This window comes from Vanellus vanellus (assembly GCF_965231255.1).
Source record: "Vanellus vanellus genome assembly, chromosome: 7".
NCBI classification, from domain to species: Eukaryota; Metazoa; Chordata; class Aves; order Charadriiformes; family Charadriidae; genus Vanellus; species Vanellus vanellus.
This window is the reverse complement of record NC_138912.1, coordinates 37,028,695-37,049,852: the sequence shown is the minus strand read 5'-3', so window position 1 is coordinate 37,049,852 and position 21,158 is coordinate 37,028,695. Positions and strand designations below refer to the sequence as shown.

At 46.5% G+C, this 21,158-nt stretch overlaps 1 protein-coding gene across 1 annotated transcript; it reads right to left on the bottom strand.

The window, feature by feature from the left end:
- Positions 1 to 3,898: 3,898 nt before the first annotated feature.
- On the bottom strand, positions 3,899 to 20,797 carry TSPAN15 (tetraspanin 15; the record flags this gene model as incomplete). Its single annotated transcript, XM_082486250.1, has 8 exons — positions 3,899 to 4,051; positions 4,538 to 4,654; positions 6,024 to 6,071; positions 9,499 to 9,615; positions 11,232 to 11,327; positions 13,773 to 13,847; positions 15,601 to 15,786; positions 20,702 to 20,797. 8 exons carry the CDS (start codon positions 20,795 to 20,797, stop codon positions 3,899 to 3,901), a joined length of 888 nt encoding a protein of 295 aa, XP_082342376.1.
- Between the last annotated feature and the right edge of the window lie 361 nt (positions 20,798 to 21,158).

The window sequence follows — 21,158 nt, the reverse complement described above, 5'->3', positions numbered from 1 at the left end:
CCACCAACGTGCTCGGAGTCGAGCTGATCTCCGTGGCCCAGCGGAGCCCAGGGGATGCCAGGCAGCGGGAGAACCCGCACGCCGCGGCCGAAACACCCACCAGCTTATTCCTTACCAAAAAGCAATTACTGAACCCACAACAAGCACCTTTTGATAACAGGCTTGGACAGAAAATCACCAGCGCTGGGAAGTCCTCGTGAAGAAAAGGGCCTTAGGAATACAAATCTGCAAAAGAACTTTTCGCTAAATGGTTTTTAGATCTTAAACACCGATTACTTTTTTTTTTTTTTTCCCCCCATCAGTAGGAAATTAGCTCATCCCGCCTCCCAGGCTGGTTTTCCAAGGCAGGTTGTAACGAGCAGCCATATCCCAAGTGTCCCACTCCGCCTCACGAACAGATGCTAATTGCTTCGGGGCTAACGAGGGATTTCCAGCTTTGGGGGGGACGAAGCCTGTGGAAGCTGTGCCCACACGAGGGTGCTTCTCGAAGCATGGCAGGGGACAGGGCCACCGGCAAAACCCCGGTGCCGCACAGACACGCCGAGCGGAGATTTAATTCACGGCCAGCAGAGATTTAATTAGAGCCTTGCGATATGGCATACCCGCACCACCAGAGGGAGAGCTGCTCGGCATTTCTCCTCCGGAACTGCACCTAATTAAAGATTTTGATCGCGTAACATCATCCTAAGAACGTAAACCACGCACGATGCTCCAGCCAGGCCATCACCTCACCAGCGTGCAGCGCCCAAGCGCCGTGCCGAGCCCATGCCTGGATGGCCAGTAATTATTCGAAATACAGAGGTAAATCTCTATTTCTAGCTGAACGGTGCGTGAGTCTCAGTACAAAAACCCCTCCGTCTCGCTGGAGCACAGCGGGGCACGGGGAGGATGAACCATAGGAAGCTCGCAGTTGTGGGAGCGCTTCAAAATTACAGACACACGCAAAAAAGTTCCCTAATAGCTCTGGGGTTTGGCAGAGTTGCCTCAGTCTTTTAAACAGCAGGCAAGGAGGATTTTTAAAAGCAGGTTAAGGATGTACCTGCGAGGAGCAGTCCAGCTGTGGCTGCTCCTGCCAGGAAGGCAGGGATTGAATTAGAACCAGCCTTCTTCACCTGTTTTAAAATCAACTTTCACGTCACCCGTCTGGAAAAAGCCCAGATGACCTCTGCTAGCGCGGCTGCGGTGGTTTTCACTTACAGCCAAATGCAAAAATCAGACCAGGACAACATTTTGAGCGTAGCCCTCCACGTGCTTCCAGTCGATTTGCTTGTAGACACGGGGACGTGCATATTTAAAAAGATTAAATGCTGGCAGTCAGGTCAGTGATGCCTGTGGAGCACCGGCTGGAGATGAGCTGCAGGTTCACTAACGCCGCACCGCATCACCTCCAGACGTGGCTGGTGCGGACGAACCGGGCAGGACGGAGCACGCTCCTGCAGGGTCAGCAGCTCAGGATAAAAACAGCTCCCTGTAAGCACACAAAACACCTCGTGCACACTACAAACCCATCCAAAACCCACTCCACTAACAGGACATAGCGTGGCACACTGAGAAGTGCCAAGCTTCATGCCTAAGAGCAAATTCACGCGGTCCCCCCATCATCTCCCACAGCTGAGCAGAGACCCGCTGCGTCCCTCTCCTCCAGCCGCCTCCCGATCAGCATCATCCTTCCTTCTGCTCACCGTGGGCCTGAGGAGCCAAGAGTTAATTTCTTCAGATCTGGAGGAATGGGAAGGGTGGACAGTATTTGAATCAATCATTTATTAAACAAGGTCACACATGTTCAGCCTGTGATTGTCAGGTAACAACCTTCCCCCCCAAAAAAAAAACACTGCATACCACATAGAGCACTGAGGATGCCGAAAATTCAATACAGCCCACAAATTTCCTTGCTAAAGGAGAATCGCTCCCTGCTATGCCCAAATACTCTCCCTGTTCCATTTAAGCCATCCAAATTTTAGCCATGCCTCCGTCATCTCCTGCTTCCCCGTATGTCGGGTACTTCATCACAACATTTACAAGACGCGCTTAGTAAAGAAAGAGGCACCTTCGCTGCTTAACTTACCGCAATACATTCTTCAGGACAGAGACCGGGAAAATTTAGGTGATGACGATATGGAGCGATTAAATATGCAACCATGCGCGGGACCCAACGCTAGAGTGTGCTGTGTAGGAAATAACCTCGCACTGCGGACGATGGGCTTGATAACGCTGCGGGATCTCTCTCTCCAGACACCGTCAGAAACGCTCTGAAGAATTGGATGAGCCTTTTTTTTTTTTTTTTTTTGGCTCCTGGAGACGCATGAAGCTCCCTCAGAAATGGTGAAGGCGGAGGGCTAAGCAGCCAACAGTGAGTTTTGAAGAAAGCAGAAAACACGCCCAGGGCAAGGAAATTTAAAAAAGAAAAAAAAAAGAAAAAAAAAAGAAAAAAAAAGAAAAAAAAAGAAAAAAAAAGAAAAAAAAAGAAAAAAAAAGAAAAAAAAAAGAAAAAAAAAGAAAAAAAAGAAAAAAAAAAGAAAAAAAAGAAAAAAAAAAAAGAAAAAAAAAGAAAAAAAAAAAGAAAGGCAGAAGAAAAGCAGCAAGGAGAGAATAGTATCAGGTGTTCCCCTGTGTGGCTCAGTGGAGTGTCAGAAAAGCAGAGATTCACAAAGGCATGATGTAAACCAAACCTGCTTTCTTCTCCTCCTGAACTTGTTTATTTGAGGCGTCATGATACTTAAGTTGTGCATTTTGCCTGCAAGCCTGGCTGGGGCTGGAAAGACTGCAGAGAAAGGCTCAGGACAAAGCAACAGCAAGGGCTCAACAACCCAGAGCTCTCGGCGACTTCCCAAGCGTTGTCTCCCGACTCCCTCAGAGGAGGGAACGAGGCACAGACCTTCAGGGACTCTGTCCAAAACCCCAGGCAAGTCAGCACCCAAGCCGGAATCACAGCTCAAGGTATTTCTCCCTTTTGATTCAGGGTTTGAGGGACAGGCTTAACTTAGGCAAGAAAATAAAAAGCATTTCAAAGAAAATATTTGTGCTTTTAAAAAAAAAAAAAAACAACACCAAAACACTGTTTTTATTTTGATAAGATTTAGAAACATCTCGACATACAGAACTCAAAAAAAAAAAAAAAGGAAAAATCATAAATCACCTAGTTAATTTACTAAAGAGGAAAAATACAGTACGTACAAGACACAAACATCCCCTAAGTTTATACAAAAGCCAGACCGTAATAAATTGCATTAAAAAGATATCAAGCATTACCTGACTGATTCGACATCGGCATTCGCCCCATTATTAAAAGGCACAAAAGACTGAGCAATGAAAGTGTTCAGCATCACATCCATTCTTGTCAGTAAATTCATCAAGATTAGCATAAAAAAAAATTATTGAACACATACTTCACCATGTAGATCAGTAAGAAATCTTTTTTGGAAGGAGTAAGAAAATGAAGTTGGAAAGGGAAAACATTTAAACACGATGCAAAGGCTCTTCCTAGAAATCTACCTTCAAATCTTCCCAGAATCACTTTCCTGGCTGCGTTATCACTCAGCAATCATTCGGGGGGGGGGAAAAAAAAAAAAAAAAAAAAAAAAGATTTCATGACCCACAAAGCCCACCTCCCAGAGCAGCGTCGCCGTACCGCAGCAGCATCGTAGGCAGCGCGGAGCCCTTCTGCTGCGTCTTTGGATGCAGACACACCGCGAGCGACGAGGCTACGGAGGTATCGGCAACGCTGCCGATCCACCGCTCGTCTGCTGGCCGGTTCCTTACACCCCGGTCTGTAGTAGCCAGCACAAACCAGAACAGGTGGATTTGCCTTTTTTTTTTAATATATATCTATGTAAATATATAGATATATATTAAAAAAAAAAAAAATATATATATAACACCGTATTTGAGGTTTCCAAAGTCAGCCCGGGTAACACATGCAGCAGCCGGCTCCGGCAAACTCGGGGGCAGATCTCACCCCAACTTCTTCAAACAGTCTTTCGCTCAGCTTGTGCTCGGTGATGATATCTTCCACCCGAGTTATGTAGAGCAAGGATAACAACACCCCCAGGAACTGCGAAAGGAAGGGGCATCCCTCATCAGAGATCAAGTACTGCTTATCTCGCGCTTCTCGCAGCAGATTTTACAAATTTACAAATGATCTATACATACGTCAGATATAGGGGCAGGTATGAGACATATACACAGACAGAAACTCACATTGTTGTTATTCTTTGCATATAGGGATATAAAAGGATCATTTTCGTGAATAGCAGAAGAATTGCCACCCTTGTGCCTCGGAGCATTAGAAAGTCTTCGTGGAATCAGCTAGGGGGAGGAGATGACTCAAAAACCCCCAAGCGAAACCAAATTAACCCACCAAACCCTGCAGTGCATCACAGCTATGCTATTAAATTACCAGAATGCCACCTCAGCTTATCGCTTATGTTAAATTTAAATAAAAAATGCTAATTAAATACACTCAAGATGGGATTTCGCATACCGTAGCGACAAATCAGATACTCCCGTTAATGGCCAACGCACTGTCCCCCCTTCTTACCTGGGGTAGCAATATGCCGAGCAGCACGCCAGCCATGATGCTGTAGTTGTCCAAAAACCAAATTAGCACGGCATTCGTGCATCCGCGGACATATATAACGTGCTGAACGCTCAAGCGCTGCAAAAATAACAAAGCAGACGCTCAAACAGGCAGTCGCACTGGCGCATGAGACAGTTAACGTGGGATAATCCAAAATTCCGGGGAGGCAAATTTGGTTCTCCTTCCCAGCTCTTTAAACCCACTGAATTCGACACAGGCCTCATCACTAATTCTTCCGTCTGTTTTTCAGTTGTTCCACACGTGAACAAGTTCTTTTATTTTTTAAACTACTTTTTTTTTTTTTTTTTTGCAACTACTTTTCTAAAAGAAACGCCTCCGATTCTCATTTTAGGCCACTCGGAAAGCAGAGAAGTCTTCTCTTTGGCTTTCACCTCTGCTTCCAAGTTGACAGTAGGGCAGCCGAAAAAACACAAATCGCGGCCCAAGTGCTTTGCAAGAGACTCTAAAAAGGGCAGGAACAAGAGGATTTCAGATTCAGTCCTGCAAGCTGCGCTGCACCGTGACCCCAACCCATAATATAGAAAGCACTTGAGGCTGCAAAAGGGTCCTGAGCAGATGAATGGGGTAAAATTAAGCATATGCTTAAGTGCTTTGGGCGTTAGAGCCAGGCTGGAGCGTTGAGGTGATTAAGCCATAAATCAATGAATCTAAATTAAGACAGGTCATACGTAAAGATAACCGGTAATCCCCAAAACCAACAACCGAGGCCGGCATTGTGCGCCAAGTGCCTCAAAATGAGCTGGGAGAGGGGCTTTTTTAGACCACCACCACCCCCTTCCCCCCTCCCCCCCGCACCAGCACTCCAAAGCCAAGAGTGGAGAACTTGCGGCGGATCCAATTACTGATTTCCCCGCTTAATCACTCCGCAATTAGTGTCTTGAGCCGGCAGTCTCTACCCTGGAGTCAGCGGGCTATTGCCAAGAGGGAAAACCAGAGGAAGGAGGAGACCCCATCCCGCTCCTCTTCCAGGAATAACTATCACAGGCTTCAAAATAAAACACCGGCGACTGGGATATAAAATAATTCCAAACAGCTGACTTGGCTTCAGCGAAACCGCTTTTACTCAGTGAGAAACTTGGGCTTTTCGGTATTAAAAGCTTACCCCAAATCAAGTCACCACTTAAAAGTATCGGAGCATCTTTGTATTAACCGTGCAATTAGCGTAAGGGGGGGGGGGGGGACACGACACGAGATTTGGGAAGGAATACTTCATGCACGTCAAACAAGGAATTGCGGAAGATAAAAGAAAGGGAAGATACTACAATCAAAGAAGATTAATTTTTTTTTTTTAATACATGAAAGCTACTCTACTCTGATTTAATTGCCTGGTAGACTTAAGTATGCAGAAGACAATTTTATAACTGACATAAAAAGTGCAGAGAAGCACAACCCTTCGCCATGGCAGGAGGTGTACCGGTTACTTTACCTCTTGGTCAATGGTTTTGTATCCGCACATAGTGTTGACGATGTCCGTCTGAAAAGAAAAAAAAAAAAAAAAAAACACATATAAGCAAAAATCAGAAGAACAATATTATTTTTCCTTTTCTTGTGTTCACCCAGCTCATATAAAAGCAACAACAGGGGATTACTCGCCAGTCCAACACCGATTTCTTCCCAGGGTCAGATGTAGATACAGCTCGACGTGATTTTAGAGCGCTCAGTGCTGCCGGTGTGTCACAACACAAGAGGGTATTTGAACCGTGTCTATCCAGCAAAACCAGCGTGGCGTCAGAAAGCAAAGCCGGCTACAGCAGAGCTGTACGCCACAGCTGCTTCCACCAAACACACAGCTGGGTTTAATTTTACGGCCTTAATAACTCAATACATCTTATTAAGAAAACCAGGGATGAACACAGCCATCATACCATCACGATGGCAAATTTAAGCTCAGAAATATCTGAAAGCCAAATAACAGCCAATACGACGAACGCTTACACAAACGTTTTACAAGACCAAATTTATTATATTTTTATATATCATAATATATATATATATGAATATAAAATTCACGTATTTAAGAAAAGACTGAGTGCTTGGGTTTATCACAGATAACGAATGCATTTTCTGTGGCCATTCAATATTTCGCTTGCGTCCCGAAGATCTACCCGGCCTGGCAAAGCCAACATGGAAATACCATCCTTCACTGGCACATCAACCCACCTTCCATCCAAGGGAGCCAAAATCATGGAGGAAAACGAGAATACGCACATGAGGAAAATAAGGCAGAGCAAACTCTTGTGTATTGACACTAAATTAAGAGAAGATGTAGAGATGAGATTTCTAAATGCTGGCGGCCTCTGAGCGGTCGGTCGGTAGCCTGGGGTTCCCTGGTGACCTCCTCAAGAGGGAAGAGGGATGTTTGCAAAAGATGGAAGGAAGCTGGATGTTACAAAATGAGAGAAACGCCAGCCAGGGTCAAGCTTTTTAAGTCCCCCCCCCAAAAAGCCGGGCTCTCATACCTTCAACATGCAACAAACAAGGTTCAGCACCTTCCTAAAAAAAAAAAAAAAAAAAAACACAAAAACCCAAAAAGCTCTGACCATTCCACAGGTCTCTTGGGAAAACCCACCCTCGAACCCGCGGAGCAGGTAATAAAGGCTGCTAAAAGTCAAAGTGGGCGAAACTGGGCACCAGCGTGTCGCTGTGTCCGCTGTGAGTGATTTCCCACTTAACAAACCACTCGAGCCCAACAGACGAAGGCACGGCCGCCCGCGGGGCGTCTGCCAACGAGGAACGCAGCCGCTTCGTTTAATTTTAAACACGGCGTTTGCTAACGGGACGTCGTGGCGCAAGAAAACCTACACAAGGGAGAGAAATGCATTAGAAACAGAGGTTCGCAAGTATTCGGGGAGTCGCTTTTATCTGCTGCAGTAGAGTAAGTATTTAATGAATACTTCGACTTGAAAATAGTCCCTTCAGAGTGTCCTTCCCCCCCCCCTCCCCCGGTGTGAGCCTGGCTCATCTTAGCACAGGGCTTTTTAAGAGGATCAGGATCCAGCCTCCGACATTAGCGGGAGTTTTCCATGACTACAAAGCGAATGAGTAATCACAAACCATATCTGTAGTCTTCCAGGACAGAAACCAGCCTGTATTTGGAAGCATTTGTCAAACATAGAAGATTTATGCATCTTCTGGTTAAGCTGTATTTTTATATATTTTTTTTTTTTTCCAAGGCAGCTGGCCATACAGCCACAGGGCCAGTGCCATCCTGCCGAGTAGGTGTCCGTGCCGCTTGGCTGTCACACGGCACATCGATGGCATCCCGGGGCAGCAAAGCCCCAAGCCCTAACGTACTGCAGCTTCTCGCCGAACAGCCCACCCTTAAATAAGAAGTTGGCTTGTTAGTCACTGATAGGATGAGGGGGAACGATTTTAAACTGGAAGAGGGGAGATTTAGATGAGATATGAGGAAGAAATTCTTGGCTGTGAGGGCGGTGAGCCCCTGGCGCAGGTTGCCCCGAGGAGCTGTGGCTGCCCCATCCCTGGAGGTGTTCAAGGCCAGGTTGGACGGGGTTTGGAGCGACCTGGGCTGGTGGGAGGTGTCCCTGCCCAGGGCAGGGGGGTTGGAACTCGATGATCTTCAAGGTCCCTTCCAACCTGAACCATTCTATGATTTTGGGGCTACCCCCCACCTTTCGATTAACTTCCCTGAGCTCAACCCTCTGCAGGCTACCTTTAGGCTGCAAGTAGTCTCATCCTCCCCCCCACCTCCCCGTTACCAATGCAGCATGTGGAGAATATACTCCCCGTTTTCCCCGGAGAAGTTTTTATTTTAGCGCTTTCCTGCCTGACAGGTTGCATTTGAAATCCGCAACGTGTTTGATCGTTTGTGCCATGGCTGGAAAGGCACCCGGCGTTACTCGTCGCTGATTATTGCGGCGCTTCGCCTTCACGGTACCACTGCCTTTCCACGCGTATCAACTAACCCTTTAAAACCAGACTTCGAAAGAGAAATGAGAGCTACAGAAAAACAAGCGAAATTTTGAATGACCATGGAAAAGCCCGACTGCTCTTTACTAGACAGCTCTGCCGTCCTTGACCATCAAAAGAGGGCAAAATCCTGAGCTCTTCTGCTCAGTGCAGCTGTGGAACAGCAGATACTGTTTTCGTATACGCGACTTTCTTATTCTCGAACACCTCAGATTTAAAGCATAACTGTTTAGCTTTGGTTGCTGAGGATAAATAAAAGCCCAGTGCAGATTTAAACAGAGTCTGTCTCATACTCAAAAAATGTGTAAGCATACGTAACAAACACCTTTATATTATACACATTTCTCAGCAGGACTAGTGACACACTTATTGCATTTATTTCCCGCCCCCCCCCCCTTTTTTTTTTTTAATTAAACAGCCACGCTCAAGGCAGACGTTGGAAGGGCAGCACCTACCAGGCAGTGGTGAGCTACACTGCGTCTGCTCTTACCCATACGCAATTTCTCTGCCCCATATTCAGACCAACGACCAAAACCCAGCGAGGCAGGGACTGCCCACACCAGTTTTAAATCGAGGAATCGTTCTTTGCCGACAAATTCAGCATTACGTCCGTCCCTCAAATGCAGAGCTGTGAGTCAAAACTGCAAAAATTCACGTAAAACACACACATTTACGTGGAACTTAAGTGCTGCCAGCACCCGCTAGTACCAGTTCATCACAGACTGAGAAACTGGTCCAGACTCCAACCGACCCGGAGGACAGTTGCCCACATTTCTGGATGATGGGGCCGTTCTGTTTCTCTTTTTCAAGCTCTCAACGACCCACGGATCCACAGCTCCCGTTTTGAGGGGGGACCACCCGTTTTCCTTTGCTTCTTCCCCCAGGCTCTCTAAAGTAAGGCACCTTTTTAAGCGAAGGCCGGCGGACCCAGCAGAGAGCAGCGATGCCGGGACGCTGGGATTTGGACGTACCTTATTCGTGACGCAGCAAGTGTAGGGCACCCCGCAGGCCAGCGGTCCCGGCGCCGCGCAGTTGTGGTACACGTTTTGCGTCCAATCCTTGTAATCTTCCCCACCGCAGCACTTAAACTGGAAAAAAAAAAAAAACAACAAAACAACACAAAAGGCAAAGGGGGAAAAAAAAAAATCATATCTTAACAGAAACTCTTCTAATAAGTAGAAAACAAAGTAAGAATAAAACCATTTTAAGAGCACCCGGGCAATTTTGTGATTTTTATCAGCAAGGCACATATGAATGTACATCATAGATACAACCAAAAAGAATTAAAGATACAGGTATCATTCCCCCGTCACTCATCGAGCTACTCCCCAGGGTGCCAGAGCAGAGGACTCGGCGCTAAGTTCCACTTCCCATATTTTCTGAGTTGAAAAATTATCTTTTCAGGTCTGGACATCACTAAGCAATTTTTTTTTACATTCACTCCACCCTCAGCTGTAACATGCTGCTTCAAGTTTTTTAAGGATTGTGACCACATCTCTAAATGTAGTCTAAAAGACAAAAGCGTTGCTATAAGGCACGAAAAAAATATCGCCAAAACACTTTGGGTGTAATTTAGTAGAACTGAGATCTGGCAAACAAATACTGTAAGTTTACACCGACTTAATACAAATATTCACTTTATATATTAAATGAAGAGAAGCAGTTTATTTAATCGCTAAAATGTATATTCACTGCACGTATACATAATTTGGGGCAGTGGATGGAAACTTTAAAGCATTATGAGGTCTAATGACAAAATTTCCTCAGAATGGCTTGCTTTTGACAGACTTTCCATGCTAACTTTGTTTTTCAAAGCAGGCTGCCATCTCCATAACGATGTCATAAAATATATATATCGCTTCCTAAGTTAATTTTTTTTTTTTTTTTTTTAAATCATTATTTGGCACGGTCACTGACATCACATGGGCCCTGACATCACATTTCTGAACGTTTTCTGCTGCTTCTATAGCCTCTGAACTGCACGGCAGAACTCTGCAATAATCCAATAAACATTTCAGCACACCAGCCTTAAAAAAAAAATAAAATATATAAGGCTGTGAGTCAACTACACGTGCCATTAAGTAATGCTCAGCTGTGCTCAACACAATTTTTGAGTTTTAATTACAGGTATATAGGCTTCCACGGGCATTTCCTTTGAATAACCACCTTTTTAAAAAGCTTGCTACGTGCCCTCGAGTGAAAATAGAACATCCCGACTTCAAACAGCCTAATCGACACCTAATTTCTCTTTATCCGGCGCGTCCGGTTAACGAGACGCTTTTGAACGTCTTGGACCAGCCAGCAGATATCCCCAGCACAAGAGCCCGGGTGGAATTTAGGCTGAGTTTCTCCAAATCCAGCTGTGGGGCCCCTATATGCCCAAATGTTTGCAGGATCTGGCCCCGAGCATCCGAATCACACCAACCAAGGCAAAAGCTCCGTTTTGTCCCCCCACACACACACTTCTTGCCATTATTTAGAGGGTTCCAAATGCCAGCTGGGATGCTGGAGGAGCCCTGCCCGGGGCGACGCCGTAATGGATGACGCATGAGGTCTCATCCCCCTCGTCAATAAGAATTTGATTATTGCATCACCGGAAAAACTCAAAGCTGTCGCCCAGGACCTACCACACCTCGGCACCGAGTTAGTGCCAGGAAAACAAGAAAAAACGCAAAAAAAAAAAAACCAAACCAAAACCACAAACCCGCTTTTGAACAGAATCCATGATGTTCTTGAAGTCTAAATCATCGTAGTAGTTCTCAATTCCTCTTCTTATATTATCGTTCAAAAATTTGATTGTCTACAAGGCAGAAGCAAGACAAGATTCATGGGTGACACACGCCGAAACAAAATTAAAAGAACAGCTTAAAGTGACAAGAGTAATTGATGAGCACAAGAGGAAAGGCTTTCTTTTCTTTTCTTTTTTTTCTTTTTTAAGAAAAAACAAATACCAGTTAAAAAAATCAATCATACCATAGTCCTGCAGGGACATTTTTACGGAAGCAGCCTCACTTCTGGTTTTGTGCTGAGCAGTGCGAACACTGTGAGACCTCTCCAGCGAGACGCTGCTTCTCCGAGACTCTCCAAGCATCTCCCGGAGATGGCCCTATTGTCCCCCAGGCACGATCCCTCCCACTGGGCACTGGGGATCCCCATTGTTTTTTAGGTGACAGAACGGCGGGTTTGGGTGGCTCGTCTTGGCACCGTGGTGGGCACCGTGCCCAGGGCGACAAGAGCTGACTGTCTCCTTGCTCACCATCTTCCATGGATTTTATTTTCACCATTTCATTTTCCAAGGAATCCATAACTGCCAGATAATGGGCTTTATTCTGCCTTAAGCAGAAAAATTAAAAAAAAGTGGAAAAGATGCCATATCTGTACGTTTTACAGTCCCAGTTTTGAGAAATATGGCAGTGGAGCGGTGGCAGATATAAAACGGTACCTCCTCAGCTTGGCACATTAGAAACTGAATCAGCAAAATGCTTTTAAAGTTCAGAAGATGAAGCAAAAAAAAAGTAAGAGCATTTAGTTTTCAACATGCAGCACCATCATAGCAGAGCAAAAATTGAGATTAAACATAACCAGAATGTAGCAACTTCCCTTTCGACCCAGCTTCTAAAGCGATCGAAGCTACATCCCTGCAGCTCAGAAAGAAACCTGAAATACGCCTACTCGTTTTCTCAGTATTACAAACACTTAAAAGCAAAGCAGAACAAAAACAATTATCCCCCCGGTGATTAGAAATGAGGAGGGATTTTGCAGGACTATCCTAACTGGCCGGGAAGGAACAGCAGCACGTGCTGACCGCTCTGGCGCTGCCTGCACCGCCCCACTTGGGCTCTACAGATTTGAGGAGGAAATAGAGAAAGAAATGGGAAAAACTAGTGAGGCATGCAGAACAACCAGCATGGAGGCTATTACCCTAAGCTTTTATTAAATACTTCCTTCTCCTCCCGGTACTAACCCCAACTTCTCCATTAAACCCATAAAACAACCAACCAAACCCGTCCCTGAGCATATCTGTCCCGCTCAGACGGCCAACACACGCGTCGGGAAAACGCTTACTGCACAAAACCCACAACAATACATTCGCTTTGTCCAAAAGTCAACAGCAATTCTTCCTTGCCCTCTCAGCAAATACCCTCTTTGGCATCTACTTAATTTTCCATCAACCGCATTCTCCGCATCCCGTGATGCCCACGTTCCAACGCCGGGCAGGCTGATCCGCTTCCCTCGGATGAGCCTGGTGCTCCTACCAGAATAATTCGGAATAAATCCTCGCGCGGGGCTAAGGCGGTGCCTACGGCAACAGCGAACAACGGCTTCTAGAAATGAAGATAACTCGTCCTCTGCCCTCGCAAGTCAAGTCCACAACCCCAGTACAGCACGGAGCAAGAAGAAAGCACTAGCTAGGGAGAACATAACACCGCTTCAAAATAACAATGAGTTCTTCTTTTTAAAAAAAATATTTTTTTAAAGTTTGTTTTTTTTTTTTTAAATAACATATGTAACATAATATGTATGACTTCTTTTTGCGGAAATGAGATCAGTAGGATTGGGGCGGGGAGGGAAGAGGTCGCCTTATTCAGCTTCTCCTTTTAATGCTCATGTTTTTCCAGATTAGGAAAAAAAAAAAAAAAAAAGAAAATCAAAGCACAGAAATCTAGTACTTGCCATAGTGAACACATGTTTGTGTAAAACCTTTCTGGCTGAAAAAAAAAAAACCATAGTCTGCTGCTTTCTGTTTAGAAAAATTAAGGTTTTTATATAGTTACAGCATGCTTGTAAATGACGTGGACTCCTACAGAAATTAGTTATGTTGCTTATAGATGTGGGCATGGAAGAGCTGTCCTTTAGGCAAGGTAAAACATTTTAGCCACTAAAAAATACCCAAGTCTCCAAATCCAGCTGGAAACTTCCCAAATCAGCAGCCTGAGGCCCAGAAGGCAAATGAGAAGAAAGCATCTTGTAATACACGAAGAGCTGGAAACTCGTTTTGCCTGTACAGCACATTCTTCCTTACCGGATTTTCTCCAGATTCTTTAATCTGGAATTCATCTCTGGCAAATCCCACCCATCCCCAAACCTGAAACGTGCTGAAAAGTCTGGACTTGCCTTCAGACTTCCACCAATTAGCGCTCAGGCGACAGTTTTACGGCTTTTTATTCGCTCAGCAGCGTAGCCGTAACGTGGCGGATTGTGAGTAACGTTCTTGGTGAGCAAAACCTAAACGCCAGCAGCTCACCTGGTTTCTGAAGATGAGGGCCACCACTCCACCAGTCAGCTCAATCAGCAAGCAGATACCAAGAATGTACATGAACTGCAGAAAAACAATCACAAGTGAGTCCTTAAGCAGAACAAACCCCAATTACTCTTTCAATTAGCGGCCCTAAATCCGTAACATTCAGTTGCCGACGTACTTGGCTTTCTGCACGTGAGATGGCATTTTAAAGAACGATAGAAAATTATGGCTTTGTAGCTGTTCATGTCACAAGAAAGCCTTTTTTTTTTTTTTTGCCCCCCCCCCCCTCACTTGAGTCATTCTGGGGTTTGCCCAGTTGGCCAACACATGATTTTTCTGCTTTGAATGGAATCAAAACCGACAGGGGCATTTACCGTGCCAAGATACTCCTCCCCGTAACAGCATCCCAGAGAAGCGTATTCATGGACTGCTACAAACCGCACTGAACGCGGTGGTTTTATGCTTCCTTACAAAGTCAGCACTCACCTGCTAGGTTTCATTGCTTGGGTAAAGCAGCGCTTTTGAGATAATCCAAACCATCTCCTGCTAAATTGCCAGTGTTAAATCAAAGCAAAATCACGGGCCGGGTACCGTACGGCGTTACCGAGCCAGCGGAGCGCAGAACCCGCGCGATGGGCACTAAACAGGACTCGCTATGCTCAGGGGTAAGAAAAATTATACCTGCTAGCTCTCTATTTATTTATTCATCTCTCTGTGTGTATATATATACACACACGTGGTCACAAATGCGCTCGCACACGACCACAACCTATGCATCTGCGACTACTTCTCAAAGCGCACGCAAAATACGAATAACGCGAAGAAATCCATCGCAACACCACGAGATAACTACGACGTGACAATACTTGAAAGGCTTTTCCAACCCAAAGGATTCTTTAGGTATAAAAGGTGGCTTTTAGGTGAATTCAGGTCCGCTTCTCAACAGCAAACCTCATCAGGAAAGAAGTTTTAGGATCTCTCATCAGAAAATCATCTCTAACGCTCCGCCCTCAAAGCTGGTTTAATTTCTGGGCGCTCAGTCCCGGTATCAGTGTCACAAATTCACCCGACTGATATCTTTCCTCTTGCTAAATGTGGAATCAGCCTGAGCAGCAGACATCAGGGGCTCTCTTCGTTTAAAGACCCTACCGGCTTTGCTACCACAAAGGGAACAGAAAACGTCCTCGGCATCAAATGAGGACACGCCACCACGCTCAGAGTGAAAGAAGCCACCGCCCTCCAAGGACCGGCTCTCAGTAAAAATTCCAGCCTAATATCAAAATCCACAGTTACCTCCTGCTTCGTCCCACACAACACGGCACGTATTTAGCCTTTCTTTAGCCCGAACTGACACGAAGGTGCAAATTACACTTTCACGCTTTATTTTTAATTAGCCCTACGCGCGACTTCCACCTGCAACCGCGGCGTTCTACAGGAATTTCCCTAAAATTTACCCTTCCGGAGGCACCGGAGAGAAAAACTGTGTCCCTGTCACCTCCCCTCTCCCAAAACCCTCTGGCGCCACGCAGCTAACATCGTAACACCCGCTTCTTCCCGCTACATTCCCCGCAGGCGGACAGACCCCAGCCACTGCCAGCCTGACGGACATCAGCCCGACCTGGGGGTTCTTTCTCCAGCGGTCTCCTCCAGGTGGAACCAAGAAGCATTTGGAGAACCACCAGAGATGGCAAACTCACCTCTGAGCTTCAAAAGGCGACTTTATTAAAATATTTTTCAGTGCAGACGTAGCTATGGGTTTGAACTCAGGTGTCGCTGTTAAGCAAAAGCACTGAGCCTTTAAAAAATTAAGACTAAAAAACCCAACACTTACTGCTTGAAGAAGGCATAAATTGTCTCTTAAGGAAGCCAGCACACCCAGAAAAGATACCAGGAACATTATAATGCCCAAAAGTATTAAAATAATAGCTGGGGCTAGAAAGGCACTTTCTAGAGTTTTGTACTTCTGTCTTTCAACTTCTGCATAAATCCCAACCGCGAGAATGAGGGCTCCGATCACCTGAAACAGAAAGAGAGAAGAGCACAGATGTTACTCATCCTCCCGGTAAACACCGAGACGACGTTTTGTGAGTACGCGGGAACTTGTGACCACTCACTTCAGAATTAATTATAAACAGCGAAACACTCAAATCACACGTTTGGATTAAAAAAAAAAACAACAAGCCAACTCAAAGGCTAAAGCAGAAAAAAGCCGAGTTAGAAACAAACGCAGAGATTTGTTCACTTCCAAAGCTTATTCAAATAATGTTTTAACATTCTGGAAGTTAAACAAATTGAAACATACGTCACTGGTTGAAATGTAGTTTATTACTCATCTGAGATCATATATATTACATACACTAGCAAATGCCATGGCATTAATATTCCTCCTTTGCATGTCCATCTGTCCTTCCCTCTCTGTATGTATGTGTGTATATATATATATGCACCCCTAACACAACACCATTTCTAAACCAGTCTGCAATCAACAGCTTATATGTCCCTTCCTATCAGCTCCTATTGTATTTAGGGTGACTAAATATGGCCATCCCATACCTCCAGCCCTCCTGCCATCGGGGGAAATGCAGAGGATTCAAAAGAAAAAAAAACGCCAAAACCTGCAAGTTTGAAATTACGCCGCTTTCTTGAGCACTACCAGGTAAAGCTGACAAGTGCAGCAAGAAGCAAGGCATTTCATTTAACACGGTAAAGACGTTTCAAGCAAAATAATCACGGTAAAGTCAAAATCATTCGGTATTAAGGCTACGGCGTGCTGCAAGTCGCTCTGAATTATGCTGAATTTGAAAAAAAAAAAAAGGGGGGGAAAAAAAAAAAAAAAGAAAAAAGCAGCCCACAACACTTAATCATGAAAATTGCAATGGAAAAAAACTTTACTGCCAACTCCAACAGCCAGGCACATCCTCAGGGAAGAGCCCAGATGCCCATCAATCATTTTGGCAATCTGATAAACAGCATTCCCCTTTTCTGACCTGACGTTTCAGCAGTAACCCCGAATCTGCTCCCCGCGCGCCAACGGCAAGGAGAGAGCATTTCTTCAGCACATGAAGCTTTTTGGATCCCACACAAAGGTCTAGACGGACACATGACACACTCAGTTGCAGGATCGCGAGTCCAACGGTTGAAATTTTTTTTTTTTTTTTTTTCCATTATGGGATATCTCAAAATCAGTAACATCTCACTGGAAATTCTTGGTTTTTCTACAGGTAAGAATAAAAAACCCACAGGACGCTATGTGAGGAACACCACCGAGTTGTCATTTAAAAAAGAAAAATCTCAGAAGGACTCACCCATAAAAATAAACGTACCAAAGCTATTTAAAAAGCAGCTTAAAACTTTACGCGACCAAATTCAGAGTAAGTGCCCCCTCTGACAAACTTAGAAATTGTACTGATTACGGAAGGCAGAAGAAAAAACACAGTGGACAAATAACAGGTACCCAAATTTACCGTAATACACTGCGAAGCTATAATTAGGCTTCCTTATTACTAAATGGTCAATTCGTAGTGTTAGCTTTACCCTTTAAAAAAATTCAGTGATCTGGGGAATAAATTGGAAATTTCTTCTCAAGCCGGAAACAATATAAACGAATCAGTTTGACGTATTTAAGTACAGTTATAACAACCGAGGAAAGAGGCTTAGAACAATTACGGAATATAAGATTTGTAACTGTACTTGTATATGTGACTCAGGAGTTCTACTATTTAAAAAAAAAACAAAAAAACAAAAAAAAACCCAACACAAACCCAAAAACCCAACAAATCTAAAAACCAGATACCTTTGTGTCCGAACCGCATTTACCTTGCCAGGAAAGCAGCAGATAATACAACTTAAAGATTCTCTCGCAAGCGTTAAAGAACCATTAACAAGCTCAACACTTGCCTGGTAGATCCCCCTTGCTTAGAAAATTAAAAATAAAACAAAACAAAACACAAAAAAAAAAAAACCACAAAAAAACCCCAACAATAACCAAAAAAAAAAAAAACAAACCACCAAACACGAGCCATAAACCACAGGGATGAAAGCTGACGGGGACAATGTGAATTTCAAAATTGTGTCGTTTTGAGCCTGGAACACATTTTACGGGGGATAACCGGGGAGCTTCTCGCCCCTCCTCGGCTCTCTCCTCGAAGCGCGCCCAGCCGCCTGCTGTGGGAAGGCTGCAGGATACCGGAGCATCAAAATCACATCGCTCCCCAAGAAGAGGACCACGAAACAACCGCTGTAACGAAACTCCCTCCAGCAACCCCTAAACTAACCCTGCGGCAAACGGTGGCACGCAGAGGGCACGTGCCGCGGGGAGGCTTCAGGATGCCTTCAGCAGCGCCGCTGCTACGCCAGGGGAAAAGCATCAGCTATCAAATAAAAAAAACTATCATACAGCACACGCGCTCCAAGTTTTATACAGATTTTTGAAGCATAAAATACTATTGCAGGAGGGGAAAAAAAAAAAGCACCTAAGCACACAATTAAAATCCTCATTCCTTACCAGCAGGATATATGCTTTTATTAACCTCTCTTTTTTTTTTTTTTTTTTTTTTTTTAAGAATTTAATAAAAAACTTTTAAAGCTTTAACGTGGTCAAACCGGTAGCAGGAATTATTTACGCCGCGCAGATGTGATAACTTAGCAAACATCCCGCCCGCCTCTCTTCTCCGGCACTGCGCTCTCCCTTCCTGTGACCAGGGCTGGAAACGCCGCTTTTACGTAGGCGGCCCACCGATATACGTACCGTTTACATCCTGCAGCCTTCACAACAGCTCCCACTTTGGCAATTCACACTGTGTCCGCAGGAAAAAAAATAAAATTAACCAGCCTTGACTCACGTTAAATGAGCATCCACCAGCAAAAATCAGGGACTTTTCTCTGGGGCTTTTGCACGCAGAGAAGTCACTTTCCCAAGAGAAAGGGAAAAATGTTTATTTCTAAGTAGTGGTTTTAACCCTGTTTCTACAGCACTTAAATAAAGTGCGCACTCAACAACAGCACCTTCTGTCTAAAACGTTGGATGCTGTTCCAGCTAGGCAACAAAAATTACATTACAGCCTCATTCGCCACCAAAACAGCTGCCTGGAAAAGTTACGGTGACCACTTTTTACAAAAGCCGCGGGATGACGTGGGAAGACACAGCAGTGACAGGGCCGGCGGCAAATGTCCCCTCCGGCATTCCCACGATGCCTTCATCCCCTTTCTGCTTTTGGGTAAGGCTGATATTCAGTTCCTGGTGATTTTAAGCAATCCTGGGGACTCGAATCCGAGTGTTCACCACTCACAAAGGTACCAGAGGAGCAGCAACAGCCGGGGGGAAACCGAACAGCCTCAGCATCCCGTACGTCAAAGCCCCCAAAAAGCAGCAAAAGAACGCAAATCACCCCAAATTTAAGCAAGCCCATACTCCACAGCCAATCTGTACTCCCATTGACACCAATTTAAGGGGGGGGGGGGGGGGGGGAAGTAGTCAGGAAGACTAACACAGCTGAAAAAGGAACCAGGCTGCTGACATTTACGGCTACTGATGAGACCTGCTTCGCTGAGCTAGAATAAAAGACAATTTGGGGAGAGAAGCCCACGCGCCGTACCCCACACAACCCGGCGTGTGCTCGGCGGGAGCAGCAGCCTTCCCGAGAGCGAGCGCTGGCAGCCCCCAGCTTTCCTTTTCCCCTTCCCTTTCCGCCCTCCCTCCCGGAGCAAACCATCTGCCCCGCAGAGGATTGAAGCACTCGGTCATAAACGAGAGCAGAATGTTGAAAATCCAGAGCGAGCCACGGCAAAGACCAAATAAAATCCTCAGGCGGCTTCAAAGAGGCTTTGTCCTCCGGGGACGCGCCGGGAAACGTTTCAGAAGGGCCCTTTTTCCGCGGCCACATGGATTCTTACATCCCAGCGGCAAAAGGGCCCCCGCTTGCCGACGGACAACACGGGAGGGGACAACACGCGTGGTCCCTCACGCACGAAAAGGCTTTTAGAAATAACGCGACAAACGTCCCTCTTCTGAAAATCGCACCTGCGGAGTAGCGCAGGGAACTCCCGGAGCCTAAAACAAAGGGTTTCCCTCGGTTGGTTTGCGTGCAAAGAAAGCCAAAAGATATCCTGCTATCGAAGCCGGTGGATCTAAACCTCTTCGCTGTGTGTGAGGTGCCAAAAGCCTTGTACGTTCCGCGTCTACCGCAATGGAAACCCCGGCCGGCAAAACAAGAGCTTCAGCGGTGTTTTAAACTGAAAGAGCCAGAAAAAAAACCCCGCCTGAGCATCTCATACACGGGTGCAGCCAGCAGAGCCGGACAGCATCACCCGGAGCCTGGAAAAAAGCATCTTTAAACACCCACGGTCCTTACGGTGAGCCCTGACGGCCCCTTTCCAGCCCTGGGGGGTGCACAGTCGGGACAAGTTTGCCATGTTTGAGAAGTCGGTGGTCATCATCTGGCCCCGAAGGCTGGGGCTTCATCACTTCCAGCATCCAGTGCGTGGCTTTTACCCGGCAGCCGGCCGAGGGGGGCAAGGTTGGCACACCTTTGAGTCGGAAAGCTTCATGGTGTCACCTAGCCGAGGCGCAGAAAAGGAATTTTCCTACGTACCGTTGACCGAGCGCGTAGGGCAAAGGCTTTGAAACAGACGCACGAACGATTTTTACCTGCCAAACTTTCAACATTTACAAGTCCCTTCCGCCCGCCGAAACCAGTCGGTCGGTCCCGGGGTAGGGACGGACAGACAGACAGACGGGGAGCTACACCCACAGACACAGGTGTGCCGCCCGCTGCCTCCCCTGCGGAAGCATTAATTATTACAAAACACGGGAGCACCGCACCCCGTGGACCACCCGCACCCCGCGCTTTCCCACGCGTGCACCGCCTGGGGCTGGAGGAGCTCCCCCCTCCCCCAAACCCCACCCCCACCCCAAATCCCACGCGTGGGCTCACCCAGAAGGTGGTGGAGTAGGTGATGAGGGTGAGCTTGAGGCAGAGGTAGGAGAGCCGCCCGCAGTACCGCACTTGCTCCGCGTCCCCCGCCGCCATCCTCGCACCTGCCGCCGCCCGCCCGGCCCGGCTCCGGCTCTCGGTACCCGCTCCGGCTCCCGGTCCCCGCTCCCGCTCTCGGCCCTCCCCTTCCCGGCGGCCCGCGGAGGGAGCGGCCGGCTACGGGGACGCCGCCGCCGCTTCCCTTCCGGCAGCGGGACCGGCCCCGGGGGAAGGAGGAGGGAGGGGGGGGGCGGGGGGGGGGTTGCGGGGAGCGTCACCCGAGTGGGTACCCGGGGGAGGGGGGGGATGTCACCGAGTGGGTGGGCATGGTGGCGAAACGCAAATAACACGTGGAGTTGTTTGGGTTTTTTGGGGGGGGGGGGGGGGTAAAAAATATCGGAAGCTCCGAAATGCTCCC